Genomic DNA, 23,187 nt, shown 5'->3' on the forward strand with positions numbered 1-23,187 from the left:
GAAGCAGTAGATGTATTCAGGTGCATGGTTGTAGTAGGACCAAAGCCAAAATGTAGAGAAAGAAAAAGTAAACAAATTGCAAATTAAAATAATTTGTTCAGAACCACACTTTCTTAAATGCTTGTATTATAACCAAGATGTATATTCATTTAAAATGAAAACAATGGCCTTTACTAAAGATGCATTTATACTGAAGCAGCATTCAAAGGTAATAACATGGAACAAGGAAAGAATGTGGTTTGTGAAAGTTGTATTATTGTTCTTAATATTGATAAGTTTTTTTTGAATATGTTTTGTCGAGCAAAATTTTGGTTTAAGAGTCCTTACAAACACCAGGAAACTGAATACCTTGTGTTACCTTGTGTTGAATTGTGCTATACAAATAAACTTGCCTTGCCTTGCCTTTAAGATTTTGCTTGCAAAAACACAGCACTGAGACTATTATGATCCTGACTAAAATAGAATAGAACAGAACTAAAACGTGTGGTCGCCGCCAACCTATTAACAAATATTTTAGTATGATTTGCAGGGGTGCAGATCCGATGTCAGGATTGGGGGGGACACAACGTGATTTTAATTTGAAATTTTTTGCCAATATGCAACTCATACCATGCCATAAATTGGTCCATTGATCCACCAATTGATTATTGAAAAGGCTTCGTTGAAAACAGACTCATATGACCGGGAGGAGGCAAACAGCGGAGAAGTGAGCCACATGTTGGCTATGGGCAGGTACGAATGTAAACAGAACGTTGACAAAGGTCTACGTATGTTATGTTAAGTTTCCTGAGAAATATACTGGTGACACGCTCTCCAAAACAACTGTATGACATATTCCATTATCATTTTGCTTACCATGGGTACAATACTAGAATGACATCAGAAAGCAGGTTCACACTACCAAGGGTGAGAACAGGTATGATTCAGAGAACTTTTTTTTACAGAGCTATGGTTGGGTGGAACTCTATACCAGTTTATATTTCACATGCAGGTGAGGTAGCAAAGATTGGTTTAAGTTTCAGTTAAAACAATATCTTTTAAAATTTTATGAATGATGATTTTTCATTTAGAGGGAACAAAGTGAAGGTTGAAATATAATTATAGGTAGTGTAAACCCTATCGTAATAAGGTGAAAAGTGGTCAAATAATTCTAGATAAGGTCATTCCAGGCAGGTATTGGTTATAAAGGTGTTTTATTTGATTTCATTTCTATGTATTTATGTCTGAGAATGATGGTGATTTAGTTTTATCCTCTGTATAGATTGTGATTAAGGGAGTTGTGTCTATTATTGTTTTGTTTTGTCATGTGTAATGTACTGTATGTCTGTATGTATTAAGTGTTAATTTGTGTGTATGTCGGACCCCAGGAAGAATAGCTAATGCTGTGGCTAATGCTAATGAGGATCCTAAATAAAACAAACAAACAGACAAAAATTCATTGTCGAGTCCGTCAAAAATGTTAAAAATATTAATTCAGACTAAAAAAAAAAAATGTATGGAGTAGCAATACTTTCATTCTGTACACCTCAAAACGCACCGTGGATGTATTATTTTTTTAGAAATATATTTTTAATAAATATTCCAACCTTTAAGTCTGAAAATACATTTGTTCAATTTTGAATAATTTAGGGTATTTTTATTGGGGGGGACAATTCATGTTTTTCAGAAATTGGGGGGGACATTTCCCCTCGTCCCCCCCGGGATGATTTGTCTCAAAACCTGAAAATCCGCATTACCTTGGAATGTGAAATATGAGCTCTTTAAACAAAAGCCTATTTAATGTATGCAACCGAACAACGATGCGGCTCAGCGATTGGTGGGACTAATTGATTGACGTGTGCATCTTCCAATGGTAAAGAAAGATGGGGCAACGTTAGTCAGTGAACGGACCACGTCAGCTGAACGCTGATTGGCTGAAACCCGATAGTGGGCGGGGCCTTTCGCCTCAAAACCCAAGTGGAAATTTCCAGTCGTCCCATTCATCTGTATATTAGCGCTGTTCAACGACGTGAAGGTGAACTGCACACTGACGGATCCAGACAAAAGAGAAACTTTAAGATCATCCTTTGGTAAGCAAATCCTTTTTTCTCAAGTTTTAGTGAGATGATGGGCGTTTTCGATCCTTAAAATCGTGGTTGATGGGTTTTTATCTTTACTTTTGGTTCACTTTTTGATATGAATGGGCGTTTGAATTTGAATCACCCCATTGTTGAAGCTGTATTTTAAAAACTGAATTGAATAACGTACAAATAGAGGCGTGCATTTTCCTTACTATTTATTATTTAGTCTAAACCGTGAAAGAAACTTTATAGTTTAGGATACTTTTATCTAAAATAAGGTGCAAATGTGCAATGCTCTGTTGTTTGCATTGACCCCACCCCCCCAAAAAAATAAAGTTGATCTGAAGTTGATCTGTTTTAAATGCCTTTGTATATAATTGCTTACTTACTTAACTTTTAGTGGATACATCTTTATCAACATTGTATGAAAGCGGGGGGCATGGGGGGCGGGGCTTGCCCATATATGGTGTTCCGGTAACCTGGCCACGCCCACTGATTTTACTCATTCATAGATGAGTCAAAAGCCTCTGCAGCAGGTGGATAAGCTCATAGGATATAACACTTCTCAGAAACCTTCTCAGGCATTAGTAACACTTGTGGTTTCCTTGTCTAGGCTTTCACTTATTCAGAAGTCTACATTTCTTCATTGATACATCTTCACTTCGCATCAAAGTCATGTCCCAACAGCAGATCAGGTAAGAGACTGTGACCTTTCTAGTCTCAATAGCATTCTCAAACTTGTAATATTTGGGTTTTTGACTGTTGTTGATGATGATGCTGATGTTTATTATTATGTTGCTTTTTTTTTAGTTAATATATCCTGACTGTAGGGCTGTGCGATTAATCAATTTTAAATCTAAATCGGATTTATTAATACACAATCGATGTTAAAAAAAGGAAAATCGATTTTCCTTTTTTGCAACTGGCTGCATTACAGACAGAGCTCGTCTAGTCATCTTTGTTTGGTCAAGAAAATTGTAAATGTTGTCACTTTACTAAACTCAAGGAGGATTTACAGTATCTTTCAATTGCACTTCATTCCCAATAGGGAAATTTGTTTGCTATTTTTCTTTAAAAATAAAGATAAAATATTTTGAAACAATTTATTCCATTGTCTTTTGTAGTTTTACCAAAAGAAATCGAAAATCGGGTTTTCAGAGAAAAAAAAATCTGGATTTTATTTTTGTCCAAAATCGCCCAGCCCTACCTGACTGTATTGCCAATTTGTCAGTCTCAATTTTGTGTAATATAATGTCTTGTTCTTTCCTCACAGCCTCCCAGCCAAGCTCATTAATGGTGGCATTGCTGGCATTGTTGGGGTCACTTGCGTGTTCCCCATTGACTTGGTAAAGACTAGGTTGCAAAACCAGAGACAAGGGCAGCAGGTCTACAAGAGCATGTGAGTATTTATGGCTCCAGTTCCTTGTTGACACACATGGCCAGACGTTGCTGACACAATCCCTGGGCGTGACTACTATGCTCATGTATAATCCGCTTCTGTGTTTACTAATTCCACATCGTTGATTCACCTTTTGTGTCTTTGAGCTGACCTCTGCCCCACTGTCAGTGAAACTAGTATCACCTGATGCAGATTTCATTAAACATAAACATTTAGTTTTATCCTAATTGTTATGTTCTTTTTGAAGGATGGACTGCCTTATCAAGACAGTTCGAACAGAGGGATACTTTGGCATGTACAGAGGTAAGATAACTATATACATCTGAGTTTTATGACGTATTAAGCTATCACCTCTAGAGGTTTTATGTGAAGATAAATGGATAAAAAGGGTGAAGCATTTCTGTCTTTGCTACTGGGCACATTTTACTCTCAACAGATCATTTGGACTATTTCTATTATTAATGCATGAGATGGTTGATGTATATTTAAAAATATGTAAGTTAAAGGAAAAAAGAGGCTCAAACAAAGTCTGTTTTAAACCGTTCTTAGCTGAGTGTAATGACATTCATCCAGTTGGTACTTGTGCTGTTTGATTATTGCTAAAGCAAAAGTGAAAATCTAAAGGATAGAGACCATTATTGTAGGTCTCTGCTTTTGCAAGGAATGCTGTTGTTTGCATCTGTGTTTTTCATATTGCAGACATGGGTCCCCCTGGGATATTGAAGGCTAGCCGATAAGGCGCAGCCACGCTGGAGGAATCATTAAATGGTTCTTACAATATTGCTCTATTTAAAACTATAGGCTCAAGTTTTTGTTTTGCCATCTGTTTATTCTGTAATTGGACTTCTCATCAATAACGACTTGGCTGTCTCTTCGCTGTCCTGTCAACTCCTCGTGACTCGTCCCATTTCTCGACTATGACTTGTGTCCGTGCAGGCCTTGATTTGATCTTGCAAATGGGTTTTTATCTGAAGCGATGTTTGCCTTTTTGATAAAACGGTCACAAAGATGAGCTTGTCAGTTTGCTCAAAGCCTGCTCGCACAGAACATAGTCGCTCTGTCTTCTCACTAACATGGATTCATTTGTGTATGTTTTCATTACACTGCTCACTGACTTGTAGCTCCTCAGTAAACAAAGATTTCTTTTAAATTTTCTCCACAAAGTGGGCCTTGTTATCGTAAACTAACTGTACTTCAAAACCTTAGTGTTTGCATTTTCAATTGGGTAATTTATTACCCATCATTCTTTGTTCTGTATTGTTTTGCTTGTCTCGTTTTTTGTTTTTTCTTCCTTAAAACTACTCTTCAGTATAATCTCTATTCTTAACCTCCATTCATTGTTTCTCAATCTGTTTTAAATTGAGTATTTGTCTTGTCTGTTTATAGATTATCTAAACAGTTAATGTTAAATTGTTATAATAGTAGCAAGAAATGTACTTGTGTGGGTTTTTGTTTCTTTTTAATTGGGGCGGGATAGTCTTTTCTGAATCAAATCTCTCTAAAGAAAAATTGAGACCCCAATACTAACTGTGTATTATTCCTCAGGCGCAGCAGTAAATTTGACTTTGGTCACTCCCGAGAAGGCCATCAAGCTGGCTGCTAATGACTTCTTCCGTCAACACCTGGCGAAGGACGGGTGAGAACCGTCCTGTGAAATAATACTCAGGATTCAGGAATGATACGCACGTCAATCGTAAGTTGACCTGAATCTTCTTCTCATCTGTTCACAGAAAGTTGACGGTGCTCAAAGAGATGCTGGCGGGCTGCGGTGCAGGCATGTGCCAAGTCGTCATCACGACCCCCATGGAAATGCTCAAGATACAGCTGCAGGATGCGGGCAGGCTCGGTAAGAAGAAGATAATGCTGTTTGCCGCGTGCTCCAAGTAATATGGACACCTATGGCTTTTTAAAAACATTTTTTTTAATGTTTTCCAGATGTGGTTAAGCGGGGTTTTAAAAAGTGATAAACGAAAATTGCCAAATTTAAGGCCATTAAAAGTATTAAATTCACTGTCAGAGGTATTATTTTTTTTAAATTGGTATTATTTTTTACCTTTTACATTTTAATCAGTCTATTTTATTGTCATTCACAAAGTGAAATAAATGTGAAACATCTGGTCAACATCAATGGGTCTATAAATCTGTTCTGTATAGTGTTCTATAGTTCAAAATCTGTATTAATTTTAAAAGGTCCGTGATTAACACTTAATGTTGTGACAGTTTTTAAAAAAAATCTGAAGGTAGTGAAAAAGGTATTAAATTGGTATTAAATTTAACATAAGGATTGCTGTATAAACCCTGGAAGACAATGCCGTTTGCTCCAAGTAATATGGACACCTAAGGCTTTTTATAAACATTTCTTAATGTTTTCCAGGTGTGGTTAAGTGTGAGCAAATGCATAGTGTTAAAAACGGACGGCTTCAAAACATTTCTTTATTCTATATTCTAAAATAGATGTATTTAAAAAAAGAAAGACTAGAATAAAACTTTATTAATCCCTCAGAGGAGAAATTTGACTAGAGCTTTTCATGTCATTCGTGGTATTTGGAGGACGCTGCCTCAACACGCAGACTCAGTTCTCAGAAATCTGGGCTGCAGCACGTCTGGTCTTGTCACAATAGACATGCAGCATACCTGAGTCTTCTCTTCTTTTTTTCCCACGTAATGAACAAAGCAGCACAGGACAATGATTAGTTTCTTTTTATAGCAAGCTTTTGGTTATATAAATGAATATGGGAGGTGTAAAGGGGGTTGAGATCATGTATTTAATGCTCAGAAAAGGTGTCTAGTTCATACAGGCATCTCTGTTCAGACTCAGCTGTCTTGTAATAAACCTGTACATGTTCCTCACTGGCTAATGGTGGTGGAAGCAAAAGGAGAGTTCATGGAACTGGATCCATACCTGTATATTTGACTTAAAAGACAAATATTGTCAGAAGCAGAGGCTGTGATCTCCTCTTTCTTTCTTTTGGCTGTAGTACAACCATTGTTTTTGACTTGTACAGGCTTGTGAGAGGATGGCTCCTGAGTAGAATGACTGTTCTGAGTCTTGCCCTAAAATAGTCATGGATTTTGACATTGCTCTGTTACACCCTGTGCAAACATCACTTGCCATTTGGCTGCACGTGCATGCTGTTCTACCTCAAAACTGCTTTGATTCATGTCATTTTGTTCCCTAATGAGCGTTTAGACTGCTTACCATCTGATAATAGTAGTGTTTCAACTCTGGAATGTGTTCTCTTAAAGGTACGCTGTGTATAATTAAGACGGAATCTCTTTTTCTCTACAGCGGCTCAGCAGCAAAAGCCGGTCATGATGCCAGTCACAAATCTGGTGGGCACCAACACCGTGCTGAGTCGCTCCTACAACTCTGGCACCGCCGCTCCTTCCCCGAGAGCTGTGTCGGCCACGCAGATCGCAAGAGAGCTCGTCCACACGCAGGGCATCCAGGGCCTCTACCGGGGTCTGGGGGCCACACTGATTAGGTAAATCTTGATTCTTCCCCACCCCACCCCCCCAACAAATGTACACCGGTCAGTCTTAATATCACACTAATTTGTTATTTCCTTTCAGGGATGTTCCCTTTTCCATTGTTTACTTCCCATTGTTTGCTAATCTGAACCGCCTGGGTCAACCGAGCCCAGAGGAGTCATCACCGTTCTACTGGGCGTTCCTCTCGGGCTGCGCCGCAGGATCTACTGCTGCAGTGGCTGTAAACCCCTGTGATGGTAAGTTTTCCACGCTGTCCTATCCAAGACGTGTAATGATTAAGTATTTAAAAATAAAAACTTCAAATAGGGCTGGGCGATATATCGAGATTTTAATATATATCGATATATTTTCAAACGTGATATGGTACGAGACAATATCGTTTATATCGAGAATTCTTTTTTTTTTTTTTTTTTATGATTTTGATATAGCTTATTTTGTGACAAATTGACTTGAATGTTTTATTTGAGATTTGCACAAATGTTTTGTTATTTGCGCAACTGTCAACCTCAGTGGAAAAGTCTGCCTGTTACTGTCTACATTGTATTAATTGCACAGTGTATTTTAATTTAATTGTTATGCAGGAAAGGGACATTTATTTTATTCAAGAAGCATTTTTATTCTATATATGCAGGCAGTTTATTTTTATTTCATTTGTTTTATACATTTTGATATTGTGCAGACCTCTGTTAATAAAGGAACCTGTGTGACATTTGGCACGAGGCTTTGTATTAAAACTGACTGTTTTTTAAGGGTTTGCCTCAGACAAAATGAAGCTAACAGAGATGCTATAATGCTTTGGGGGAAACCCCAATTATGGCACAGAAAAAATATCGATATATATCGAGTATCACCATTTAGCTAGAAAATATCGAGATATGACTTTTGGTCCATATCGCCCAGCCCTAACTTCTAATTATGATATCTTAATATGAAATGTTTCTTTCCAGTGGTGAAGACCAGACTACAATCCCTGAACAAAGGCGTCAGTGAAGAGACGTACACCGGAGTTATGGATTGTGTAAGGTACGGTGGTGCAAGCTTGGCTGCGATTCTTTGTCGTATATATTTTAACTCTTGGTGCATCTGTAGAAACGAACCCATCTCTTGTGTCTCAACAGCAAAATAATGCGGAAGGAGGGCCCAGCCGCCTTCTTGAAAGGCGCCGGCTGCCGGGCTCTGGTCATCGCGCCTCTGTTCGGAATTGCACAGGTCATGTACTTCGTCGGCGTGGGTGAATATATTCTCAGCAGCTCGCCTCTAAACCCTCTGTCGGTGTGAGGCCGTGACGGCTGGATGACTGAATAGGACCTCGCTGGACAACAGGCAGCTACAACAACAGTTTACAACAAAAAAAGAAATCCTGTCACAGACTTCAGGATGCAAAGACCTAATGATTTTCATCATCTGTGTTATCTGACAACTGTGACGCACTTGCACACTTTTGTGACTTTCTCAGTTGGCTGAAGCGATCGTTTGCACTTGACGCTATTGGCCTTTTGGTGTTGGGGATTCAGTCGGAGTGTCTCTCTTTCTTATTCCCCACACAGTCATTTCTGGTTTCCCTCTGTGAGGGAAGGTTACTGCATCACAGAGAAATAAATATATTTTTGTGTCGTTTTTTTATTTTATAGTTTTTTTTATTTTATTAATACAAAACTTGGATTTCCTTTTAATTTACGTTCTGCAATTTCTGTTATTGTCTCATGAACCACATTGAACTTGGAGCTAAAATTGGTCCAACAGGGAACAGTTTATAAAATTGAATTGTTTTGTTTTTTTATAATTATCATAATATGATAATTTTTTTCAAAATTTGTTTCTTACACATTCTCAACAGTCTCTAGATTTGGCTGATCTAGCAGCGTGGGACCAGGTGGTTTACTCTGAATACATGTCCTGTTACCTGTCTGTAACTTTCCATTCTTGTCTGGAAAAAACTTGACAACATTCATGCACGTTAGATCTGTATGTTTGTCTGCGTAACTCTTGAGCTACTCACATTTGCATACGTACACCTGGTATCTAACCTTTCTGGTTCGTGCTGTAATACAGCAGATTATGTCATTGGTTCTTGTGACTGAAACTGAAACCAGCATTATTGCAACAGGGGGGGGGGGTTGTTACACATACTGTGTTTGTAGTGGAATTTTGTACATGTCGTGTGTGTGTCTGTATATATAAACATTAAATTTGTAAATCATTCCCGTTTCATGGTTGTCTTTTGCATTGTTTTCATGTTGCACATTGACTGTTATATAATAATAAACATTGTTTCTGTTCTTGAAGGGCAGAAACCATTTGAGCACCAACATAAATGATGGGTCCATTTTAACATTTGTGCTTATTTTCAAAGTATATGAAGCTGTAGTCTTAACAACAAGAAAGAAATGGGAAGGAAGTCTTTTTTTTTTTAAGGGTTTTACTGTAGCATTTCTCAAAGATGGCATGTAATTGCTCTACTAAAGGTGACCCTACTGCAAAACTACAGTATAATAAACTGGTTTATGTTTTGGCTCATATGCTGAACTGCATGTGGAATAAATCTACCTTTAGAGGGCACTGCTATACACGCATTTATCTTTTAGCTCAGCAGACTTAGAAGATAAAAACTTCCTTGGAAGTCACCAGACGCCAACACCCCCCATGCCCTTCATTTCTGTCGACGTCTTGCTACTTGTGACGAACCAGAAGTGAAATGAAAGAGTCAAAGGCTATTCAACCAATTCCAAACGATTTTGGGTAAATGATCATGAGACAGTGCCTGGAAAAATAAGAATAAAACAGAATTAACTTTTTTTTTTTTTTCAAATTGTTTCGCTATAACAATTGGAATTTGTCTGTGACGTCCAAAGTTGCATTTTGGCCGGTATCTGGTGATTATCCAAACTCAAGACTTGCCCATAGCGGGAACTACAACTCACAAGTGAATATCTCAATAACTATTTGAAGTTTAAAAAAACGTAGTTTACATGTCCTGAGTGTTGGTCTCAAATAATTTCTGATGAACTGCCCTAACAGCCACTCCCGGGAAGACTGGTGGCTCTCTTGAATGTTTGTCACTTGTGAATAATCCTTCTCACTGTAGAAGACAATTATATAACCCTTTCCATATTGATATGCAGCCAAAAGAGAAGCTTCTCTAAGACTGCTGCTGTGGTTTTTTCACTCTTGTTAACACACATCTGGATCAGCAAACAAACGACAGACAGCTTCCATAGAAGTCTGCACACTGCTCCATTCATCAGCAGCTGACTCCGGCTTCTACTTAGTATTGTCCACATGATTTTTTTTACATTTCTTTTTGGGTTCCTTTTTTTTCAAGCAAATAATGGTAAAAATAAGTATATCTTGTTGCTTATTGATCAAGTGATTTTTATCAGGTTTTTACCGAAAGAAAAAGAGCATAGGATAAAAAGCTGGGGTGTGTGAGTGCCGTCTCTTATCAGTGGACGTGCAGAGTGTCGACATGTTCAGGAAACTCCCCGACCACAGAATTTACGTTGCTGAACTTTTACGCTCTCTTCCTGTGAAATCAAGCAGGAAGTGAGCTTGTGATTCAGGGGCAACATAAGACAAAAAAAAAAAACTACCCCAAAACAAAAAAGACAGAAAACATATGAATAAAAGCACCCAGTAGTTTTATTACGGTTAACAATACAACATAAACTATATTATTCTACAATTCACATCTTAAAATTTACATCCACGATAACTCACACAAAATGCAAACTAGCTCACTGTTACAGTTCAAACGTGCTTGAGAAGAGCTCAGTGCAAAGTGGTACTCGCTTCTTGGACGAGTTTTGAACATTTACAAAAGGGGAAGTTTATCATCAGACCGTCCTAACCCTTTGAGGTTGAAATCGTACCTACATGTCTTCTATTGTGCTTTTACAGTAAAAAATACTCGAGAGCGAAGGCAGAGAGCGAGCACAGTCACGATGTACATACTCATAATCGTTTAATCGGTGGCTTGACTGTGCAACAAAATCATACTACGTAGATGCATAGTAGAAATGTATTCTGCAAAGGTAGGCTAGTCCTCAAAACACTTAAAACACGCAAGGTAGGATGAAGTATGGCATTAGATCTAAAAGTGTGAGAAAATGCACGGAATAATATTAACGTAGGATGTGAACAGAGCTGTCCATATTTACAGCAATACTCCTCAGTGACAACACTAGGCCAGTGAAGCACTGCAGCCTCTGCAGAGCACCAGTGGTCTAATAAAGACATGTTAAAAGCAAGGAATGCCACAGAGTTGGAGAAGGGACGGAGAAATAAGTCGGTGTGTCAGTGCTGGTGGAGTCGAGGAGATGGCGCGAGGATAATGATCCAGCTTATTGTGTTGAATTTGATCTGTGTGGTGAAACTCCCCACCACTACAGTCTGGACTTCGAGGAATGCCATTCAAATGTAACTTTGGTGTTCCCCTTCTCATGCGCATACATTGATTATGAAGGGTTGAGCGAGCGCGTTCTGGTCTGGTTGTTGTCGAGTTAGGCGGGGGACCAGCTCACCATCTATATAACCTCCCTGCTGTTCCTGATGGCGCAACACAGGACCATACTGAAGATCATTCCAATGATCTGAAAATGGACAGATGGCGACAAACTGGTGTCATTAGCAAAACAGGCAAAAAAACATCTCACTTTAAGCTCAATATATTTCTCACCATTACTCCGGCAATGCCAATCCCTATATATCCAATGATGTGCAGCTTTTCATTGAAGAAGTCTATTATTGCAGTCAGACAGTCCTGGAGGTGCAGAAAACAGAGAAAACACCATGACAACAGCCTCACACAAGCTGATCCTCCTACACCGGTGCTATACTGCCATCATGTGGCCATAATATGTCACAACAGGTGGGAAGGTTCACCTGAGTGTCTTCAGGAGCTTCTGCACACAGTTCCTGAGCCGTGGTTGATGTGGAGCCTCCACAGCAGTTCAGCTGAAACAAACAAAACAAAGGTGTTAATGCTACATCTGACAGCCTGGATAAGGAGAGCGAGCAGTACTTGAGTTGTAAAAAAAAAAAATCAGGGGGGATGGTGGATTTTATCATATGGGAACAGATAATTTGAGCTGATTACAAATAATATAATATATTACAAATAATAGCACTGACCAAAACGCCTGCAGAAATACTGCAGGAATGACATAGCAGCAGTTAAATGCAGCCTTCTGTAAGCTTTAAATTTCCACTGGGCTTACATCAAATACATCAAAACACAACAATAAAAAAATAGTTTTCTGAACTTATCAATATGACTCTGTCCTTCACAGGATAAGTAAAATGGATCACTGCAAAAACCCAAAATCTTAACAAGAATATTTGTCTTATTTCTAGTTAAAATGTCTCATTTTAGTAAAAAAGTCTCATTACACTTAAAAAAAGACTCATCACTGGAAAAAACAACAATTTTCCCCTGTTTCAAGTAGATTTTCACTTGGAACAAGATTTTTTTGCTTTTAATCAGAAGATAAATCTTGTCCCACTGGCAAATTTTCCTACTTATTTCAAGTGAAAATTTACTTGAAACAGGTGAAAATTGTCAAATAAGTTATTTTTCTGGTGTTATTTTTCTGGTGATGACTCTAAATGTTGAAATAGCAGTAAAACCACGTTCATTGATGAAATTACATACGGGATGGAAAGAGGGGATGGCAGTTTTACTGGGGGGATGCCATCCCCCCTCATCCCCCCTCAACTCGAGTGCTGAGAGCGAGCGAACACAAGCCAAGTCGTACTCACAGTCTTGTGGTAAATTAATGCAATCGCAGTTCCATTCGAATTGTCATCAGCAATGGAGCTGCTATAAAACTTTTGGATTTCCTCTGAAATCTGTTTATGAAAGTAAAAGCAGAAGGAAAAAAATACTGATTACATTTCATTTTTGAAAAACTAATATGAATGGTAAACAAATGTATTACTTTACCAGTTCCTTGTTCATGAATCCAAACACACCAGCTGTGATCTCTGCGCCAAAGACTATCAGAAGGCAAACAAAGAACTGCAAAATAAGTAAGAAAGTTTATTATTTCCTTGTGGGAGTGGTTTTGCTTTGGTTCAAGAACTGATATTTTAGGGGTCCTTAATTTGAGAAATAACTGCCTAGTATCAAATTGAAAAATTTATTTTTCTTAACCCTTGGAAGGAACAGTTAGAAAATGATATCTCACACTATTGCATTTAATTTCTATTAAACAGCCCTCTCCTACGTTCACATTAGTAACATACGACGGAGTATTAGGGCCAAACAAAAAAACAAAAAAGGGAAATCACGAGAATAAAGTCATAATGTAATGAGAATAAAGTCGTAAAATTATGAGAATAAAGTCATAATGTAATGAGAATAAAGTCGTAAAATTATGAGAATAAAGTCATAATATTACGAGAATAAAGTCATAATATTACGAGAATAAAGTTGTAATATATTATAAATATATAAATATAACTTCACAAGATGCTCAATATTCTTCATTTTAACACAGGGAGAAGACTGCTCTTCCTGTTAGAGTTCTCATAAATTACCACTTTATTTTCATAATATTATGACTTTATTCTCATAAATTACCACTTTATTCATTACGACTTTATTCTCAGAATTTTACGACTTTATTCTCGTAATATTACTACTTTATTCTCATAATATTACGACTTTATTCTCGCAACATTACGACTTTATTCTCGCAATGTTACGACTTTATTCTCGTAATGTTACGACTTTATTCTCGTAATTTTACGACTTTATTCTCGTAATTTTACGACTTTATTCTCGTAATATTACGACTTTATTCTATTACGACTTTATTCTCACAACATTACGACTTTATTCTCGTAATATTACGACTTTATTCTCATTATATTATGACTTAATTCTCGTAATTTCCAATTTTTTTTGTCTTAGTTTGGCCCTAATACTCCGTCGTAGTAACACATTGTGTTCAAGGAAATTCATTAAAACAAAGCTCTCTAGAACTTTATTTACAAAATATAGACAACTTTTCTTCTAAAGGCCACATTCACAGAATATTCAAACAACAATAATGTAGTGTAGAAAAATGACACAAGCACTTTTTATAGTGTTTGAACCCACCGATGCAAGAAGACACTGGGACTCCCGCATGGCCCCAAAACAACCGAAGAACCCGACGACCATCATCAGCGCCCCAGCGCCGAGCAGGATGTACACCGCTGAGGGAACACAGGGCCACTTTGATCAGTTTATGTTATTGTGTTCAGACCGCATCAGTAACCTCACGCTCAGGTTTTATGATTTATGAGTTCAGAAAAATCTAATGAGACACAGAACAAAGAGGAGGATCAAGTGAGTTCACAGCCCCAGCCGAGGGTGGCAGCATGATCCAAGCCCCTTTCATGTACTTGGTGAAGCAGAGTTTATGAGAAGAGCGTTGTGTTTGAGTAGCAGCCGGAGCGCGGAGGCGGAAACTTCTTTAATAGTCCAAAAAGCTCAGAGCTGCCTCCCACTGCTCACAGCCTGATTATAATTCTACCCCTTCATTGTGCGTTTTAGAGTTTTTTCTTTGGTGCTTTCTAGCATGGTTAAGTCATTTAAAAATAAGTGGGGCCATTTCAAGATGTGTATGTGTGTGAATGTTGTATCTATTTTTTGGTTTGATTTGATCTTTATTCATCTTGAACAAAACAATTTAAAACACATACATCAACAATAATAATAAAGCACAACCAGTTTTGTTCAAGAAGGGACAGGAAGAAGCAAATGCTTATCTAGTCCGGCCCCTTCTTGCAATATAAGAGTATGATACTCATTTTATATATAAAATGTATATATATATCTTTTATATATCGGATACTCTGAGTATCCGATATATAAAAGAATAATAGTAGCAATAACAATAATAATAATAATAATAATACATATATACAGTGTATACCCTTCTTCTTGACATATAAAAGTATGTCAATATAAAAGTAATTAAAAGACATGTGAATCAATAATAAAAGTAGCTAAAACGAAAGGCATCAAGCACAGTAGAGAAGGGAAAAAAGTCAATGAAAAAAAACAAAAACAATCACCATAATAAAAGTAGCTAAAAAAGAAAGAAAAGCATCATGCACAGAAGAAAAAAAGACAATGAAAAAATAATAAAATAAAAAATCATGGTCATTATAACATCAATTGTTGGTAGTTCAGTATGAGAATCTGCTTATAGCAGCGTTTGAATAGCCTGATGTTCTTGCAGACCTTCACACTTTCATCAAGATTGATCTAAATTCCAAAAGTGAAAAAATCCACACAAAAAAAATGGTTAAAACATGCTTTATTTTTCAGGATAAATGGATCCAGTGAACAAAAAACAAAAGCTGATCTCTCCTCCTTTGGGAACATAGAAATATAACTAGATGTCCTTCCCATTTAGGGACCTTCTGTCGGTTGCATGACCAGAGTCTGTGTCGTAATCGAATAAGAACCTAAACTGATTGGGCGAGAGGGTCCACTGAGAAACAAGGTTTTGATTTACTCTTTTGATGTATTAGTTTGGTTTCCATTTACAGATTTTATTCATTCGTGCTCCTGCAGAGTAAAGCAGTAAAATAGATGCCATCTGTGCCATAAAATGGCAAATCAAATTTTGGAGGGTTCGATTACTGCAAAAAGGCAAACCGTCTCGGTTCCCCTGGAGCCCGGGTGACGTCACCCCCCCCCCCCCCACCGCCTGCTCCCCTGTTCCCAGCCTTCACAACCGAGTCCTCCGCACTGTAACTATACACCGGGCTGGTCCCTGAGGTAGTCTGAGGGCCTAATCAGTGACACTGACAGCAACTACTGCAGTAATTTAATTAATCCACATGGGGCCAATGCAAGCTGTTGTTTTCCTGTTGTCGAACAAAGAGGAGGTGAAGAAGCGGCGGAGAGAGAGATGGCTGATCTGAAGAGGGCGGGAAACATGAGACGCTCAACTTCAAAGGGTGTAATCTGCGTTAGCAATGGAAAGTATAATGGGGCCAAGAAATCTTCCAGTGTGTTTAAAAGGTGTCAACTGCAAACTGGAGATTTTTATTCCACCACTTCATCACAGACTTTAATAGCTCGTATACCGAAGCACTTCCTCTTACTGACGACATCTTGAAGACGAGTGTGGAAGCAAGCGCCCCGCTTCCCAAAGTGGGTATCATTCAGAGACGCACGTAAACATCTGTTACATCTCTTATCCTCTGTCCCCATCGTGTATACACATGTAATGGCTGTTTAAACACTGGAGAGCATGGAGGTGACAGAATGGAAAGTGAATCATCCAGAGGGAATGGTGCCACTTCACCTTATTGTGGTATCAGTTGTGTTTAGTCCCTTTGTCTGGGGTGAATTCAGGCATCCGCCCTCCAGTATTCTGCTCAAGATTTTATTATGTTTTTGTTTGATTATGACAGATACTTTATAAATAAGCTCAATGTACACACTTGCCTTTGCATATTTCAATTAGCTCTTAAAAAAGTTTGCATCGTACATTTAACATGAGATGCACCACTAAAACTCAATAAAGATGCTGCGTTGCCACCTGCAGTCGTCCTACCGCTTATTCACTGAGGCCACTTGAGGTTTTTAGACTGCTGCATCAACATAAGTAGGTGCTAAGAGATGTAACTAATATTAGGGTTTTATTCTGGTTAACTTCTCTTCTGGATTTGTTGATATTTGTATTTTATTTTTGGTAAACTAACTCTTAAATCTTTACTCAAGCATTTAAACATAAGATAACCGCGCCTTAGCTGCCACTTTCCTTTTATCTACCGTATATATAATTGATTTTTACTGTCTGCATTACTTTTATACTTTTAAATGTTTTTATATGATCATTTTTATCTTGTACTCTTATTTGTTGATATTTTATCTTCTTATTTTTCATATGCCTAAGACTCGTGCAGCATTTTTACCTTTTTATATTCATATATTCAATTTTTATGGTCCTTTTTATATTATCCTATCTTAGTAGTTGTTCTGTGGAGGAATTTGGAACTGAATGTTGTGAGGGTTATGTTTTATATCACCGCACTTAAATATTTGTGTTTTTTGTTTTATTTGCTGTTGTTGTTTCTTATTTGTACTGTTACTGTAAAGCACCTTGAGCTGCGACTTTCGTCTGAAAGGTGCTATATAAATAAAGTTTATTATTTCTATTATTAAATTCAAATACTGAGATTGCCCTCTGGATAAGAAGTAAAGGTATTAGTTGCAGGATCAAACTTTGTGAGCACTTCTATCAGTTTGTGTGTCCTCAGTCTATCACACGTGTGTAGAGTATGACGACAATGTTTGTAGATGCAGAATGCAGCGACAATGAGCTCCTCCTACTAGCTTTCCAACTGGAACATGTCAGTGTAGGTGTTACGTCATTCCCAGCTCCAAATTCTGACTTCCAGAGCAAATGGAGCTTCTTAGGAACCTTGACGCCCCCCAGGAGGCGGGTAACGGCTCCAACCCGTTACCCGTCATCTTTTTTTACACAATTGATGGTTCTGATGGGTTTTAATGACTGAGGCATCACCTCCTAAACCTCTAGTCTATTAAAAACACTTTGAACGCTCAGAAAACATAACCTGTGTTGTTTTGCTTAAAGAAAGTAAATGAAAGTGTCAATGCTGGGAACAGAAAGCAGGAATTGATTCTTATCCACCCAGAAACAGTTTGAGAGACAAGTTCCAACATATTTGCATGTCAAGTCACTAAACTGAAAAAAAAAAGCTCTAATCTGTATCTACTTTGCGTAAACACTTAACTGCCACAAGGTATTTTATCTGGGTGGAATTAAAACTTCTCAGTTGCTGTTTTGTTAGTTTTGCTGTCATGCTTTAAGGTTAGAAGTCTTTGGTTTCTTGAACAGGAGAGTTTCATCTTCCCTGGTCATATTTAATGCATTAAATATGAGCAGGGTCTAAAATGATGATACTTTCTCTGTGAAAGGGTTATTTGAAGGCTCGGCTGCATGAGATCATGACAGTTGCAGCAGGGGTCTCTGGAGGAGCCTTCTGCCACCCAACACATCCAACCTGTTACTCATGTTCTGATAGGGAGCACCGGTTTCATGACAGCACAGCAGGGAGCTGATGAAGTGAAGTCACCATTTTAGGTCATGGTCTAAACGGGAGTTGCAAGAATAGGCTTCATTCTAATCGTCGTCTCCCACACAGAGCAAGAAAGAGAGGGCCTATTGTATTGATTTCTGAACACTGAAGGCTGTTTGTCTTGTGTAGTGTATGTTTTAATAATCTGCTCTGTGTTTTAGTGGGAGTATCGCAAAGAAACTCCTCATTCAGTATTCAAAAGCGAACCTGAGAACGCAGCGGCAATAACATATATGATATTTCAGCAAAGAGACAGAGCTTTTATTATCAATTAGAATATGAAATCTGTACGCAATGCCCTGTCCACGACGTCTCACTGAACAGTTCATGTGACTCCATTTACGAGAACCAAATTAGTGTTTGCAGATTTAAAGTGAATCTCATCATAACCTATAAAGATTCTGCTTACTTTCCACTAGCTGCATACCTGCACGGAATAACAAGCTGCAACCATATCAAAGATAAAAAACACATTACCGTCATGTCACAAGTTTGTTTGTGAACTTTGATGCCGATACATGATAAAATATGCATCTTTGAGGCCAAATTATCTTTTTAATTGAAGCATTTTGTTCAAAAAGGTCGGCTAACACAGTGGTTAGCAGAGTTTAATGTTGCATTATGCCATGCAAGGAGCAAGTGGCTGACTTAAAGGAGCACAAAAGGCTCTCTTTTATGTTAAAAATACCAGTTTTAAGTTCATCTGAAGGAATGATCTGATTACTTTTAAGAGGCGTCGTCTAACTAAAAGTGCCAAAAGTAACTTTGGTTCCCTTTAAATGTGATTGTACTGCAGACAGAGATGCTCAAATAATTCCTGTCCAACATAAAGCATATTTTCTCAGTAGTTGAACCAAACACTATTTTGAGGGTTAAAATTCACAAGATTGTTCCCCTTACAACAGAAATGAGCCTGAGTTCAGGCAGCCACTTCTGCAGAGCTGGGGTAATAGATCTGGCTAGTCAATACTGCACTGTACACTCCATAAATATATAAAACAATAAATCACAGCCCTGAGCCTTTAGTCACAGCTAGCAGACAGCTAACATTCAACATTACACTGCACTGTCACTCAGCGCCCGCTGTCCTCGTAAATCTCCAGCCCCGCCACCCGCCCATATCCCTGCAACACATTCAGATATTGCAGGAAAATGTAGTTATCGGTTCAGGAAAAGGATTAGAGACCCGGAAAGAAGTAATTACTGCACATAACTCCAACTCTATCTAGCACACGTCACAGATAATGATGGCGTTTTCATACATTTATTTTCAGAATTTCCTAATGGAGGAAATGAGTGAAGATTATAACAAAACCAATGATGCTGCTGGAAATAATGACACATATCTGCTCAGGTTATTAACATATGCTTCACTAAAAAACTTTGCAGTAAAAATGACGGCAGGGATTCCCCTGCAGTTAACAGTTGGTTGTAAAATGATCATTATTTAACACCATGAAACCCATGAAGCTCACATCAGATCCTGAACTATAATAAAACATGACGTGTGTACATTGAGACAGACAGGCTTCCTTTCTTGCTGAAAACAAATAGTGTTTCTTTAGGGTGCAGATGGTACGCATATGTGAGGCTGTAAACCGGGACGTACCTATGAAGAAGGTTTCTGGGGCGCCATCACCTGTCAGAAGCTTCACCGTATCTGGATCGAACCTGAGCCACAGTCCCACCGCCAGCACCAACAAGCCCGCCAACTGAGGGGTGGGAAAATGACAAATGACAAGTATTTAAATAGCACACATGCTATTAACATGGATTATTTTATTTTGAAGCCACATTGGTTACATTTGTCCAGAAACCGTTGCACTAGGGCTGGGCGATTTTGGACAATAATAAAATCCCGTTTTTTTTTCTCTGAAAACCCGATTTTCGATTTCGATTTTTTCTGGTCAAACTACATAAGACAATGGAATAGATTGTTTCAAATATTTTATCTTTATTTTTAAAGAAAAATAGCAAGCAAATTTCCCTATTGGGAATGAAGTGCAACTGAAAGATACTGTAAATCCTCCTTGGGTTTAGTAAAGTGACAACATTTACAATCTTCTTGACCAAACAAAGATGACTAGATGCGAGACGAAAATCGATTTTACGATTTTCCTTTTTTCCTTTTTTTAACATCGTCTTGATTAATAAATCCGATTTAGATTTAAAATCGATTAATCGCACAGCCCTACGTTGCACTAAAGGACTGCTGGTGTGTTTGTTTTTTCCTTCCTACGTTATCAGTTAGTTAAGATTCTGGAGATGGCACTAAGTCTTTGTCTTGTCAGTGAAGTGGCTGCTGATGCTCTAAGCTTGTTTTTCTTCCACATAGTCAAAAGAAAACTCCTGCCAGGAATGTTAATGCTACTATGAGCAACTTTGGCAGAAAAGATTAAATAAAAAAAAAAGAAATAAAAACTTCAAGTATCTCCTCTCCGTTCATTAAACTTGACCAGGATCAAACTGAGGGAGGAATCCCTTCTCCTACATGAAGCATATTTCATAAATATTCATGTTATTTTCGACAAAGCTAATACAAAAGTGAATCAGTGATGTTAAAGTCTAGAAGTTAACCTGGACTTCTTTATCTTGATTTTTCAAGGGTGTCTTTTTGGTGATGTTTTATTTCCTAACAGGGGATGTTGAGAGAAAAAGGAAGACCAGTCTGTCCACGTGGACCATAGACATGTGAACATTAGCATTGGGGGTCCATCTCCCACGGTGCGTTTCAGCCACAGGCTGTGCCAGCCTCACATCGTCTGGGTGATGTAACTCACACTGGCATCGGCCGCTTGTTGGCTCTGCACCCCAAAATGACAGAGCACTGTACGCCGCCTCCCTTGGCTCCATTCACAACAGCTCTGCTTTCAGCCCCAAAACGGGCCAGACAAAGGGGCCGCTGTCAGTTTGGACGGCACAAGGGATCATCTTACAGAGCACAGATCCGTCAATGCAGCCTCTCAAACCCAAATATACCGTATCTTTTAACAATGAAAACATAGCTGTAGTAGTCAGTATCCGACAGCTGGACCAGTCTGAGACGGTTGGATTCAGCCCGGACTGATTTGCCTTTTTATCTTGGTATCTTTTTACATCACGCAGTCAGAGACCATGAAATGAGACCCAGTTCTTGTGTTGAATGCACAACAGTTATCTTGCACTCAGAAGTAAAAGCATAATCAAATGAAGCTGGTACTGATGTGCCCTAATAAGTTCATATTGGAGGCTGGGACACAAGAGGTCTTACATTCAAAGAAGTACATATTCAATTTTCACTGAGCTGTTTTTCTCTGAACTTGTAGATTACAGTATTGTTGTTGTTGTTTTTGTGTATAAGTATTATAAACTAAAGAATATAAAATACCTGTGAAGCTAAAATACCTAAACCACTGTTTTGAAACTTTTTTTTAAATAAAAAATGATGCATATCATCCCCCCTGAGCTTATCATCTGGGCTATGGAAGCACAAGATCCCAAACAAACCTTGCATGATGTTCCCAAAACAGATTAAACCTGACAGAGAGAGAAAAAAGTACTTCCTATACTGTACACAAGACCAGACCTGCAGGAAAGTCACAGCACCACACCAAATCATGAGAGTGGATCTGTATTTGGAAAAGTAACAGCACCCTGTACCTGTATAGCTCTCATGTGCTGCAAAAAAATAAAATAGAAATAAATATAAAACCCGGCTGCATTACATCCAGTACTGGAGTTGAGGGGGGATGAGGGGGGATGGCATCCCCCCTGAAATAAAAACGATCAAAATCATCCCCCCAGTAAAACTGTCATCCCCCCTTCCCATCCCTTATGTAATTTCATCAATGAATGTGGTTTTACTGCTATTTCAACATTTAGAGTCATCACCAGAAAAATAAAAACAGAAAAATAACTTATTTGACAATTTTCACCTGTTTCAAGTAAATTTTCCCTTGAAATAAGTAGAAAAATCTGCCAGTGGGACAAGATTTATCTTCTCATTACAAGCATAAAAAATGTTTTTTCCAGTGATGAGTCTTGTTTTAAGTGTAATAAGATTTTTTTTACTAAAATGAGACATTTTAACTAGAAACTAAATTTGACTTATCCTGTAAACGCATATTGATAAGTTCAGAAAACTGCTGCTATGTCATTCCTGCAGTATTTCTGCAGGTGTTTTGGTCAGTGCTATTATTTGTAATATATTATATTATTTGTAATCAGCACAAATTATTTGTCCCTATATGATAAAATCCACCATCCCCCCTGATTTTTTTTTACAACTCGAGTACTGATTACATCCAGGACAAGTCGTGATGGCTTTTAAGGCTCTATAGTGGCTTTAATAAGATATGATGGGTTGAAATTAAAAAGGTGTTTAAAAGGCTGCAAATGCTTTATTGATTTTGAACATATTAAAGGAGAAGATGATCGATCACTGGTTTGAGGAGCAGAGTGGAGTCAGAGGGAATGTGTAGCCGGAGCAGGTGATGTGCAGGATCCTAGTCACAATTTATGCATAACCAGTTTAACCATAATAATATAGACAAAAACAGCTCGTATGCTTTACGGAGGCGGAGGGTTTCACTAACAGGTTTTCTACTTGAAACCAGAATTCCTTCTCTGATAAAAGACAGTCATCAGCCCCGCTGTTTACAAAGGAATCCGGCTACGGATGGATGCGTAAAAACGGGATTAATTACACCGTAATTCCATATGAGAAACAGACTCACCCAGAAGATGAAGTTGAACACGAAGAGAAGGTATTTCACGCATTTCATCGCACCGTGGACTTTGGTCATGATGCCGCCTGATTTGTCGATACAGTACGTCCGATCGAAATCCCTCTTGTTTTGCAAATCCTCTGTTCTTCCAATTTGGCATCAACCCGTGCAGAGATGAAGATCTGCCCCCGTCGCGACGCACACGCACGGAAACATGCGCACCAGATGCACGCTGTGTGGCGTCTTGCGCCGCCCATCGGAGCCGGTGGAGGCTGATTTATGGTTCCGCGTTACACCAACGCAGAACCTACGCCGTAGGGCACGCGGCGTAGGTTACCCTACGCCGTAACAGTACGCCGTAGGCTCTGCGTCGATTTAACGCGGAACCATAATTCAGGCTTGAGGTGGGGTCCCGGGGGTC

General features: G+C 38.4%; 2 protein-coding genes across 2 annotated transcripts; one reads left to right on the plus strand and one right to left on the minus strand.

Annotated features, from left to right (window-relative positions):
• Positions 1-1,988: 1,988 nt before the first annotated feature.
• On the plus strand, positions 1,989-9,153 carry slc25a55a (solute carrier family 25 member 55a). The gene is made up of 10 exons (XM_061726829.1): positions 1,989-2,069; positions 2,674-2,755; positions 3,334-3,459; positions 3,707-3,762; positions 5,005-5,095; positions 5,190-5,305; positions 6,749-6,944; positions 7,033-7,187; positions 7,899-7,974; positions 8,070-9,153. The coding sequence occupies exons 2-10, from the start codon at positions 2,736-2,738 to the stop codon at positions 8,227-8,229; spliced, it is 996 nt and encodes a 331-aa protein (XP_061582813.1). The 5' UTR covers positions 1,989-2,069; positions 2,674-2,735; the 3' UTR covers positions 8,230-9,153.
• Positions 9,154-10,572: 1,419 nt separating this feature from the next.
• tspan2a (tetraspanin 2a) lies at positions 10,573-22,977 on the minus strand. The gene is made up of 8 exons (XM_061728432.1): positions 22,776-22,977; positions 19,670-19,772; positions 14,054-14,151; positions 12,893-12,967; positions 12,709-12,798; positions 11,833-11,904; positions 11,627-11,710; positions 10,573-11,540 (listed from the first exon to the last, which is right to left on the minus strand). Exons 1-8 carry the CDS (start codon positions 22,842-22,844, stop codon positions 11,475-11,477), a joined length of 657 nt encoding a protein of 218 aa, XP_061584416.1. The 5' UTR covers positions 22,845-22,977; the 3' UTR covers positions 10,573-11,474.
• Between the last annotated feature and the right edge of the window lie 210 nt (positions 22,978-23,187).

Source organism: Cololabis saira, chromosome 8 (genome assembly GCF_033807715.1).
Source record: "Cololabis saira isolate AMF1-May2022 chromosome 8, fColSai1.1, whole genome shotgun sequence".
Taxonomy (NCBI): Eukaryota; Metazoa; Chordata; class Actinopteri; order Beloniformes; family Belonidae; genus Cololabis; species Cololabis saira.